The 12,922-nt window shown below is 40.0% G+C and overlaps 1 protein-coding gene across 1 annotated transcript in view; it reads right to left on the bottom strand.

The window, feature by feature from the left end:
• Window positions 1-12,922, bottom strand: part of kdm4b (lysine (K)-specific demethylase 4B) — a 48,544-nt gene that overhangs the window by 29,876 nt on the left and 5,746 nt on the right. The window contains exons 5-6 of the mRNA XM_041935549.1: window positions 12,422-12,615; window positions 2,306-2,355 (exon numbers count right to left, since the gene is read on the bottom strand). Coding sequence (XP_041791483.1) covers window positions 2,306-2,355; window positions 12,422-12,615 — 244 coding nt within the window. The remainder of the gene's footprint in view (window positions 1-2,305; window positions 2,356-12,421; window positions 12,616-12,922) is intronic.

Raw genomic sequence — 12,922 nt, 5'->3', positions numbered from 1 at the left:
CTGCATTGTTTCAGCCTCTGTTCCACCCTACAAAGCAAGAGAGGGGAGAGAGGGCCTCTATGCTCTCATCGCCTGCCTGCTTGTTGGAGCTGATAAAGGTGAATAATGTGCCGACAGAGCCCGGGTATTAATCCCCATTAAAATGCAGCTGGCTCTCTGAGCTCTCCGCGGGGTAATATTAACTTAAAGGCTTCATTCTGTCCTTTTGAGTTTGAAAATTAAGTTCCTGCCTCCAACCCTGCACCCTCTCCCAGTCCCCCCAACCCAATAAGTCTGAAGCCATGACTAAAATAATGCAGAGATGAGGAGTGATAAGAACAACGGCTGTCGCTGTGTCAAATGTTTGGAGAGGAGTTTTCAAGTAACAAGACCATTGTCCCGGCCCCATTAGGCATTCCTAGTGTGCTCATAACTGTCTTTTTAGGACCTCGTAAACAGTTGGCTACCTGTGCTGACGATGGCTTTGATAGGTCAGTGGATGCTTGTTAAATAACGTTGGCATTGCTTTCCTCCCACTGCCAGCTGCTTAGATAGCAGGAGAGATGAAGGCTGCAATCTGATTGTGACTGAAAGCTCAATGCCAACATGAAGAGTGATTAAAATTGTCTACAGTGTGTATTTTAAAATCCAGTACTGAATTCACTATCAAATCAGAATCCTTTTGAGTCTCTTATCAAATCAATTTAGGTTTGGTTTTCATCAATCTCCTTGAAAGTCGCACTTACTATAACAGACAACGTGATATAAATTAATGTTACACAAAATAACTGAGGAAACGTTAGCTTCACTGACTAAAAGTACTTGTTATGATTACTTGAGGTCCACATTCAGAACTATTTGGTTGATAAGTTTAAAATAATAATATGAAGTTATTGGTACGCCTGTGATTTCCATTTATATAATTCAAGCCACAGTCTTAGATTGTGATGTAATTAGATATGCATATAGCTATACATCTGCTCCCCCTAACAGAGTGTTTGGTGTTTGGTGCTGGGGTTTTTTGTATTGTTTTTATAAGAGATTGCTTGTCTGTCACATATTGTGTGTTACATATTCTAGCCACTCTGGATCAAAGAAAGACAGTAAGAGGTTATCGATTTGTCTCTATACAACAAGGACAAACGGTGTGTCTATATAATGTAGTCTGTCCGTCACCATCCCCTCATTTTTTACCTCACTCTTAGCAACATGCAATGCACAAGTTAATCCTCATCGATCGAAAGAGTGGATCGGAGGAGGAGGAGGAGACCATGAGTGGTGGAAATAAAAGGGAGAGGTGCAAGGAGAACTCATATCAGAGAAAGGGTTAGGCGGTTGAAGAAACACTAAAGGCAGGGCCTGAAGTGCAATAGTCATTAGCCACTCAATTTATTTGGGTCACACAAGATTTGCAGAACTTGAGACAAAACCCTCGTGTCAGAACCAACTTTCAGCAAAGCATGCAAAGTTGAGGGAAATTAGAGATACAGTCTGATACTCATTTAAAGTGGTTCTAATGTAATTAATTTCAAATCTGCAATGCTCTTTGGATGTGACACATAGGAACACAATGCAGCAAGCAGCAACAGCCAATGCTTGCTCCGCGGCACAATAAAGATCAATGCACAGCCCGGACTGATTTGACTTCATTCCTGAGCTTTGTAAGTTTCCTCCAACTCATTCTGCAGAATGCGCAGTTGATGCTGCTGGCATCAGTTCAACCAGCGCTCCTCCAAATTCTGCATCAACAGCCCTCCTGATCTTTTTGGTACAAGTGACTGCACACACTAAGTGCTTCAAGCTGCTTCTGCCTCTCAAGCTCCATTTAAGCACAGCCAGGTGACAAAGAAATCTATGTTGTTGTATGTGGTGAGAAAGTGGAATATCAAAGTTTCTCACCCACTGAGTACTTGCAAAGGAATTTTCAATGTGTGGCCCACAGAGCATGGCACAGCATTCGTTGTGAGGACCACTGTGTTTTCCAGACAAGAAACTGCAGAAAGGTTGTTTATTGTGAATGGTAAAGGGTTCTTAACAGTGTTATACATGCTGTGCTCAAGAGGAATGAGGCTTGGTGTAACTGAGATGTGCTACTTTATTTTCTATTCTTCTGTGAAAGGGAGAACAAGAAAGATTTGGATGTGTGCTGGTGTGTATTCTGTGTATGTGCTAAGTGTGTAGCATGTGTATGATTTCACAGGGTGTGGTTAGCAGTTTGAAGCACTTTCTTCTTCACTTTATGTGACAGAAAGCCAATGCACCATGTGGAATGGTGAAATAGGAAAAAACAAATAGATTTTAATTGAACGCATCATCAGTGCCTCACCTTGTGCCAGCCTCTCCAGCCTCTTGCCGTGCTCTGGTGGGATGGCATACCTGCAGATAGAAGGGAAACAAGGTCATCAGTTTAGTAAGAGATTGTCCTGTTATTAAGAAAAGTTATCTTCTTACCAGAACACAATTTTTACATTTGCAGTACCATCAAAAACTTCCACCACACCTTATTCTCTAACTTGTTCAGTTCTATCTTCTTAATTTTCCTCTTTCATCCATACTATATTTTTGTCAAGTCAAATACATAACTCCATCTAAATATTTTGCCATTGTTTCTCTTGTACAGTTTTCTAAAACTTCTCACACATGTATAACATATTCTTAGATACAATCACTTTAGAATGACCTGCTTAATCTACAACTTTAAGACTTTTTTCACCATAGATTCTGCATGTGAATAGATACTGTAGGAAATAAATTTTAGAAGCACCACCATAGGATATAAAGTCAGTGCAAAGCTGACACATTAGTATCAATCACTTAATGCCGCCCTACATAACAGCGTCGTGTACTTTAAATAGTTATAATTTGAAGGGGAGAAGAAGGGGAAAGGGAGGGTGATGGAAAAGATTAAATGACCGGTGAAGGGCAGGACAAGGAGAAATTACTGTTTTGGGAGTGCTGGGTTATTTCACTGCCCTCAGCACTCACCGTTTTAAGAAATGAAATTACCCATGACGTACTTCTTCTCAGTACCTTCTCTTTTACACATGCACTCATTGTGAAAACACATCATTATTCTTATCAATGTTTGGTGGACGGTGCTTTTAAGATTACTGCCAGGTTGCTTTGATCTACTCTAGTTTGTCTTTGTCATCACTGCTTTGTTTTTAAGTCGAAGTATTTATGAAAATTAGCAGTTAAGTGTTTTAGCATATTTTTGTCTTTCTACTTTGACTCTACTTCTCTTTTATTACTGTGCAAATATAGTGGCCCTGTAGCACCGGTTCAGTCTTGCAACACAGGCAGAGCAAGGGACTAACCTTACCAAGAAATCAATATCATGAGATAAGCACTGTAAAGCATGTACCATTACAACAAATGTCAGACGCTGCATTTAGAGAGTCAGTTTATTTGTAAAACAGAGTGGGAGGGAGCCGGCACAGCTCAAATGTCATCCGTTGATTGAAGTTATTACAATGCTCATTATTACTGTAATTATTTCCTCTATGTTGCCTAACCCACCAGAGACATCAGGCAATGAACTATAGGTGGAAAAAAACAGCCGACATTTCTTGCTCCTTAATCAAGCATCAACAACCACATGTATGTTTGAAACAATGGGAAAAGGAGAAGTTAAAATGAAAAATGAAAGAGCAAAGATGGAGAGATGTTGAGAAGCAACAACACTTAAGGGGAGACAGAAAAGGAATGAGCAAGAGCATAAGACTGAGAGGGAGGGAGAGATGAAAATAATAAACACAAAGGAAGTAAAAGACAAAGTCAATTTCAGTCAGATATGCCAAGACATGGTGCCACACTGCCACCTGTGGACCAAAGCTTAGAGCTTCAGAGAGGTGCAGCCTCCTTTGCTGTTTAATAGTCCAGCCTGCATTTACACATCAGAGGCTCGTGACCAAAGTCCTTCATGTCATCTGGGAGTAAGCAAGTGACGTTTGACAATGAAGAAATGTATTGAAATTCAGGTCATTGACTCAGAGTTGTAACTAGTCTATTTTAGAGAGTATATATGTAGGTAACCACCCGCTGTATTATGGCTCTGGTAAAACCAAAATCATTCTCTACATGGCAACATACTTTTAATACATGCACTCTGCCCTTATTCATGATGAGTAACACTGTAGTGATGAACCAGTTATCACATCAGAGTTGTTCTGTGACTATAAGGCAAAAAGCAATAAGACGAGTGCAATAACTTAATGTTTACCTGAAAACTTTCAACTTAAACCTATCCTTGGGTTTTGGTTTTTCATGACACCACAGACAAACAGGCATTCTTGTAAGTAACTGGCACTCTGACACTGACCATTGCAAATTTCAATGTCCATTACTACACCACACAACCAGTTGCCCTCCTGCAAACTATCAGCTAAATCTCTGAGAACCTTTCTGCTGTTACGTTACCTAAAAAAATGTCACAAAGCAATGTTGTGCCATATTCTGTTAGCACCTATGTGCATTAGTAGCACGTGCTACTTTTATACAGCCATGTGGCTCAAAACACATTTTACAACTTGTTGACTAGATGAAACTCCCACTGCACTCATCTTTAGGATGTGAGATTGGAAGTTACGTTATGGCTCAGCCATAACAGGAGGATAAAACAAGGTGGATGTTAAGTAATGTGTGTTATATACACCTGTTTTGAAGATGAAATTAATATTGATCTTCTGATAAAACACTCTGTAAGACAGCAAATAAGGAATACATCAGAGTGTTCCTTCAAATGTGTTTTTATCCTTGGGAAGCATCACATTGCAGAGGTTTCTGTGTAAACGTGTACACATCAAAGCAGCCCACAACAGAGAACATCCCTCAGATGATCCTTTCCATCCCAGCATCAAGCTCAACAAATCAGCCCATCAACGCATGTCCTCCTGCTCCCTTCTTCATAAGGCCACAGTTGCCATGGTGCCAACACGTCTGTTACTCCGGCAGCAGAGAGACTCACACAAATAAAACAACACACAGCAAGTGAAGGCTTGAACTTTTCCACCTCTCTGAGGAAGAGTATGGCTTATCTATGGCCAGACAGCTTTCCTGGCAGGTGGAGCTAAGTTGTCAGAGCTGCATGAGAAATGAGACAACACGTGTGTTTCCCACCTCTACAGATGTGTTATACATGCATTCCTGTAATCTGGTGATTTGTAGTTTATGCCCATATGCATGAAGAGGTCCACTAATTATTGCTGCACTAAACTGGAACAAGTATCTATTGCTTAGCATGTGATTTATGAGGACAACTGCATGCAATTCCAATTCCTGGTCACAACTGTCTTAACTAATACCTCAAGTGCAATTTAAGTGCTAATTGCACATGTCTGCCAGATCACACACATAAGGTGCTTTTTTTAATGATTTGCAGGTCAGACGGAACAATGTGAGCCTCTGATCACATTGACCAAATTATACCAGCATTGTAATTCATTTGCATAACACTAGGAAACTGTGAGGGACAGAAAATTCTCCTCTTATTCCAAATTAGGACAGACCGTATGATATTCAAGGGCAGTAACTCCCACTCGTGGCCTAAAGTCAAACCAGATAAACTGCCTAAATTCCCTAATTCTGCTGTGTAATGCATTTGGAGCAGTTTTTTAACAAGTGAAATTAAGTACAAACAAATAATGCAGAGCTGTTCACTGTATTACAAATGATATTAGATTTTATTTAAGCCCAGCTGCCAGCAGTGGTGGTTTTGGAGCCATCTTTTGACTGGTTTGTTAACACTTCAGTAGTTGTTTTCGGAGTATTGCATACTAGTCTCAGAAGCAGACGAATCTGCAAGCTCATGTTTTATTTGTTCTAGCAGATGTGTATGGTCTCATTAAGACAGATTTCCCGTCGTTCTGGTCCATGTCAGCCAATCGCAACGGTATTAGGTTTGTTTGATACAAACCAACCAAGATGGCTGCAAGCAGGAGGTTAGGCACACGAGAAGCAGCAGGGAAAAACAGCATGTAGAGCCAGAATATTTTCACATCTAACTAAGTGTTTATTTCAACCAAATCAGAGATAGAAACACAATGAAACTCACCAAAGCCTTGTTGTGTTGTCATGCACTGTTCCGACAATCAACAATATTTGGTTGAAATAAACTCGTAATTCACCGACTCAGGAGAGGGGTGAGGACATCCGAGAACAGCGGGGAAACAGCATGTGGAGCTGGAATATTTTCACATCAAACTCTGGAACTATTTTCCCTGAATATAATGACCAGAGGAATTCAAATGTCAGACTTAAACACAATTTCCGGCAATCAAACAACAATTTTTTTTTAACAATTTGTTACAATATTTGTTGACATCCCTATGCTACTTTTTTTATTTAACAGCTCACCTCTCCACGTTGTTGTCTATTTATATTTTTCTATCACAGATTTCATTTTTCTGACTGTTTGTAAAGTTTATCCAATTTTGTCTGGAGGCATACTTTGTTGCTCTCAGAAATTCCAGATATCTAAGACTCCAAATCACAACTGGGAGACTCACGGTAAGGTTTTTTGTGACTCAGCTGCCTGTAACTACAGTATGAACGATATGATCTTAACATTAACATCCAACATCCAAACTGAAGCTTCAACCCAACTAATGCTATATGCAGATCTTCAGCTCTCGACTTCTCTCCCCTGGTACAAAAAACTGTCAAATGAGAAAGGCTAAAAATCTTTGGACTACAGAGGAGCTTGAGGACTGATGGATTCATAATAAACTCCTCCCTGCCCGGGAAGTTGCAGCCGGGATGCACTTCAAAATATCCCTTTCAGTTCTCTTTCGTCATTCTTTCCTACCCTCACATGCTCAAAGGCTGATCTTTTATCTGACAGCAGATCCACTGGTGTGTATTGGGGTAGAGGGGTTATGGAGAGGGTTTTGGCAATGAAAATGAAGAGAAAAAAATGATGGAGGGATGAAGGCAGGGAGAAAGTGACAAACTGCTCAGGCTGAGGTCTTTTACATATCCGCTATTGTGTGTGTATGTGTATGTAGCAGTAGTAGTCGTTATGGTGGGGTCTGACTTTGATGGGAGCGGAGTTGCAAGGGGAATGGACTTAATTTCACAAACGGCTGCACTATGAGTGGAGGGAGAGCGATAGAGAGTATGTATGTGTATGTGTGCGTGTGTTTTAAGGGGGCATGCTCTGTTTAACAGCCTGTAATTACTCCACCACACACAAGTGTAAAAGTGAAAATGATTCAATTGCAGAAAAATGAGGGTGGGAAGGCTTTGTGAGCACTGAGAGAGAGTGACAGAGAGAGGACAAAATCAAGCAAGAGAATTAAAAGAAGGAGAGGAAAAGAGAAGAAAAAAAAGGCACATTGAAAAAAAAGAAGTGAATGGTGTGCATCCATCCAAGGGTGAATTAGACTTAACAAATGACAGGGAAGATGGGTATGGGCAAAGTAAGTGGAGCTATAAAGAGGAAGAGAGCAAGCTTAGAAGCAAGAAAGTTAATATGCATTAATGTCTCGACAAACTGCAGCTTCAGCATTGGCAGGTATCAGCTTTAAACAGTCACACAGGCAGTGTGACTTATACGTAAATAAAGAATCTGTCTAATTAATAAAGGAAAGAAACTAACATGCACTTTTCTTTGGAAATATCAATTGCTTACTTTACACTATAACTGGCATATTTGAAAAGCTTGATCCATCGTTTTCTTGCATTTGTAATAACATTCTTACAAAAACAATGATCAGTGTATTAGGAAACTGGAAACACACAGGGGTGGCCTATGCCGCACCAATTGTTTTCTGTGTAAGACATCATACTGACGTCGTCTTTTAATGCACACTATCACAGTTGATGGTACACAAGATGGTCCCACAAGAAGTCTTATTTCACAGTGCCACAACACATAAACTTTCCAGCAACACAGCTACATTTGCTGCACATCCTGACCACTGTACCAAGTGACCACTTCTTCTACTGTATGGTACGTCTAGTGTGTGCTTTGTGTGTCCATTAACATGCATCATATGCCAAAATAATGGAGGTGTTGCCTTTAACAAAGAGAATGAAAAAAGTAAGGGTATAGTTGTTTGGTGGAGGAAATGAAGATTAGACTCGCTGCCCATTTATGTGCATTTATGTACAAATCAACCAGGGGCTGTTCTGTCAAAGACACAAGGCATTTAATCCATCCAGCTTTTAAGCAAGAAACCTTTAACAAAAGAAAAATGTGAAATGCACAATAGAAAAAGTCTACAGAAGTCTTACGTGTACTCTATACAAATACTTGTATTTATGTCTGCTTTTGTGCTCTAATTCTTAGACAGTTGTCCTCTTGTGTTGTGTTGTGTTGTGTTGTGTCAATGAGCAAGACAATAACATCCTGCCTACCTACTACTTGCCAATGTAACACTGCATCAGTTACACAATTTCCCAGATTGGGGGTCCGGTGCCAACTGTGGCCATCCAGGCTAAAGAACAATGCATGCATAAACCTGTACTGTGCTCTATAAGCATGGAACTGTACCATGTGTGGAACACACACACACAAACAGATGTTGACAGTAAGTTGTAATGATACCTTTCTGTTCTCAGTGAGTAGTATGAGTAAGACCCAGATAGGTGATTTTAATGAGATCACATCACAGACTGAGGGGAGGAAGAGCACACACAAACAAGAGAAAATCATGGGGCCGAAAAAGGGAAAAGAGAGAAGTATTTCAACTATTTCTTCCGCAGGTACCAGGGACCTCCAGGGATGAGGAATGGAAACAGAAGGAAATGTAATAATGATGCACAGAATGGAAAGTGTGAAACTGCTGAAATCATTATTAATAACTATTCAACAGCTGCGACAAATTGTTTCAGCATACATCAGATTTCACATATGTGAAAATCAGGTCATGATGTACTGTTTTTCTTTGTTCAACATCTTTCATTCTTCAGGGATGTACTGTACAAACTGCAATTCTTAGGGATCAGAGGATAAATCATACTGATTGAAGAGAACACTGGAGGACAACATTTGCAAACAATTCTTAAACATCAGCTGGAAATGGTAGAGGAGGACACTAAGTATAAAACTGAATCATGGCATTATTCATAAAGCGTTTGTCCTAATATCTTATGGTCAATGTGCGTGTTTAGCCTTACTAAATGTTAGGAGAAAAACATCACACAGACACCTCAACTAGTTTTGCCATTTATCAAGCGGGTGACTTTTCAGCTTGGCTAGCTTGTTTGTTAGCAATAGCTCATGCCACCTTCATGTAATGGGTGACTGAAATTCTTTGAGCCTATGTAAAATGCACCTGCTTTGTTTGCCAATTGTGGGTGACATATCCCGCACACGATTCAGTACACTCATCGCTAGCTTCAAGCCACAGCACATCTTAGAGCCACTTCCAGAGGAAAGTTCTTTCTTCTGCCTGGGTTTAGTTTGATGTTTCTTTTAGATGGTGGAACATCAAAGTAGCTGTTTTTGGACATCTCTCACGGTAGGTTACTTCAGTGAGTCAAATATGTTGACAGAAATACGCTTAGACAAGGAATGTGTATTGATGACCAGTTGCAGTTGGCATGGAGTTGTGATGTCTAATACCTAATAGAAACATCCCACCCTCTAGCCCTGGTCTGTCATGAGTGTGTTAGTCTGATTCACTGAGATAAATGGGTTGAGGACCCCTGGTGTACAATACAGAGCCGATGAAAAAGCAGGAAAAGTGACAGAGGAAGAACATGCACCAAAGTACAATTTATAAATGATCGATTCAATTCAAACTCTGAGAGAAAACTGCTAATTTAAAAATGTGCTCAACAGTGTCATGGAGCTGCAACGATTAGCTGATTACTGTAGTTGATGAGTCGAGAAATGAATCAGTAACTATTTTGATGATTGATTTTTTTTTTTTTAGCCATTTTAAGCAAAAATGACAAAATTGTCTGGTTCCCACTTTTCCAATGTTACAAGAAGACTGGAAATAAGAATATTTGCTGGCTGCCTTCATCTTTCACCTTTGTAAACTTGCCACTACCAGGAAAACTGGAAAATGCGTTTTTTGGCACCTTCCTGACAGTTTACGGCCCCAACAGTTACTAGATTTATCGGGGAAATAAGTTACCAATTTATCTGGAACAACAAATAATCGTTTTTTGCAGCCCTACACTGCAAAAAATGTTTGCTTTGACCGGTAAAGAACTGCATAATAATAAGTAAGCTTCGATCAATTGGACCAAACAATCATAATGAGCTGGTACTCATTACAAATGACTCTACCTGTGATTCTAAATATTTAACTGTTCACCAAAAATGCAAACAAATAACCCTCACCCAAAAAGTGTTCTCTGCCTGATTCATCATAGCTGCCCAATCTCCACCACACAGGCAGATTGTGTTCCAATTAGGCACCACATGGACTTAAGATGGTGACATTAACCATTTTAGTCACGCTTCCTGTTTTGCAGTTTTAGTGTGTCAAAGAAATGTAAAAATTTATATTTTCATAATCTGATTTTTTTTTAAGCTATTTTGCAGGAATTCAAAGAGGTATGCAGTCTAGAGACATTTGTCCAGAATTTAAAGGGTAAAACGATGCAGCTGCTGAATATGATGGTGCAAGGGGCACAAAATCACTTTCTAAATGTGCTATTAATCGTATGGAAGAAATACTCTGAAAATGCCTGTCTCAGTTCCGGTAGTTTCCCATCAGCTTTTAAACACGCTGTTGTGCAGCCCCTTCTAAAAAAACCTAATCTTGACCCCTCTTTGCTCTCCAAACTGCTCTTCCTGTCCAAGTGTTGGAGAAAGTCGTTTTTAAACAACTTCAATCCTTTTTAATTGAAAACAGCGTCTATGAGAAGTTTCAGTCTGGGTTCAGAGCTCGTCATAGCACTGAAATTGCTCTTTTAAGGGTATTTAATGACTTGGTTTTAACTGTTGACTCCGGGTGTGCTGCTATTCTGGTGACCTTAGATCTGACAGCAGCCTTCGACACAGTGGATCATGAGACCCTTTTACTGCGCTTAGAGCATTGCGTGGGGATTAAAGGTACTGGCCTAAAGTTTTTTTGCTCTTACTTGACAGAGAGAACCCACTCCGTCCATCTGGGTGAGTTCTCTTCAGGCGTGGCCCCTCTTTCTTGTGGGGTTCCCCAAGGCTCCATTCTAGGCCCTCTGCTTTTTGTTCTGTACATGCTGCCCCTGGGTTCTATCTTTTGCAAGCAAAATGTCCCTTTCCACTCCTTTGCAGATGACGTACAAATATATTTTCCTCTGAAAGTTGATTGTAAGGATTTTCTGCAGCCTCTGCTATCTTGTCTGAAAGATATTAAAACATGGATGAATAAACTTTCTAAACTTAAACGACAATAAGACAGAGGCTATTGTGTTAGGAAATCCAAATGTCCTGGACTGCTCAGGCAATTTTCTGGAGCACCTTGCACCTAACTGTCGCTCCTCTCTGAAGAGTCTTGGTGTGACTTTTGACAGTGCTTTTAAATTTGATAAACAGATTGGCTCTGTGGTTAAAGGTGCTTTTTATCAGTTGAGGCTGCTAGCCAATGTTAAGCCATATCTTCGCCACCAAGATCTGGAAAGAGTGGTTCATGCATTCATCACCTCCAAGCTTGATTATTGTAATTCCCTGTATGTGGGCCTATACCGGTCCTTTATCGAGCACCTGCAGCTAGTTCAGAACACTGCTGCTCGCTTACTGACTGGAACAAAAAAGAGAAAAAACATCACACCGGTGTTGTCCTCCCTGCACTGGCTTCCAGTCCGCTTCCGGATAAATTTTAAAATCTTGTTGTTTGTTTTTAAGGCTTTGAACGGTGTTGCTCCTTCTTACCTAAACTGACCTTCTTCTGTTGTATAAGCCAGGGAGAGATTTAAGATCAGCTGAGCATTTGATTTTAGCTGTCCCTAAATGCAGGCTTAAAACAAAGGGGGAGCGAGCTTTTGCTGTAGCCGCCCCAAAACTGTGGAACAGTTTACCACCCAAGATCAGATTAGCTTCAAACCTTGGGATTTTTAAATCAGCTCTGAAAACTTACTTTTTCTCACTAGCATTCAACAGAGCTTGAGATTGTACATTCAAATTTTTTATTGTCTTATGTGTTTTATTTGTTTTATGTCATGCCCTTTTATCATGTGCAGCACTTTGGTCAACTGTGGTTGTTTTTAAATGTGCTTTAGAAATAAATTTTGATTTGATTTAAAAGGTGTGTAGATCTTTTAAGACACAATTATGTTGAAATAAATATACCTATACAAGCAGTATGTGTCTCATATTGGTTTGCCCTAAACATAATAAAATAAAAATAGATTTTCAAATGTTCAAACATTTTGGGAGCACTACTACACACACAACTGGTTACCAGACATAATTTTTTTAAACCAATGCCAAGTGTAAAACTACAAGTGACAGGACTGAGGCTGTGCAGAAAGCCTCGAGAAAACAAATAAAACAGCTGCTTACCAGGACTTGGACTGTCCAAAGTGCAGGTAGTTGATGCTGTATAGGTCCATGTCCTCAGTGTGCCAGGCAAAGGTGGTCTTCCACATGCCAAAGTACAGGTAGGGAGTGTTGACACCCTCGATAACAATGCCACACTCCTGTTCCACCATATCCAGCAGCGTGTTGAGGTGGCCGATGTTCCACTCTTGAATGTCCTGAACGGAGAAAAAGGGCATTTTTATGAGTCTACACACTATACTCAAAGTGGTCCTCAAAGTCTATCTATGACCACCAGATGGTGCTGCAGTCAACAAAAGTGTACTTTGCTCACTAAGCAGGGTATTAAAGTAACACCATTTGGTGTACAAACCATTTTTGATGCTAGCAACGAAAACACAATCTTTAAAGTGGCCTTCCTATATTAGGGATCTAATACTACAATTAACAATCCATTAATCAATTTATTTTAAATCTTAATCCCTACAGTGGATGAATTAATCACAAGTTGTATCTTGATTGAAG

The sequence above is a fragment of the Chelmon rostratus genome, chromosome 4 (assembly GCF_017976325.1).
Source record: "Chelmon rostratus isolate fCheRos1 chromosome 4, fCheRos1.pri, whole genome shotgun sequence".
In the NCBI taxonomy this organism is placed as follows: domain Eukaryota; kingdom Metazoa; phylum Chordata; class Actinopteri; order Chaetodontiformes; family Chaetodontidae; genus Chelmon; species Chelmon rostratus.
The sequence above is the reverse complement of the archived record's forward strand: the minus strand, read 5'-3'. Positions and strand labels throughout refer to the sequence as shown.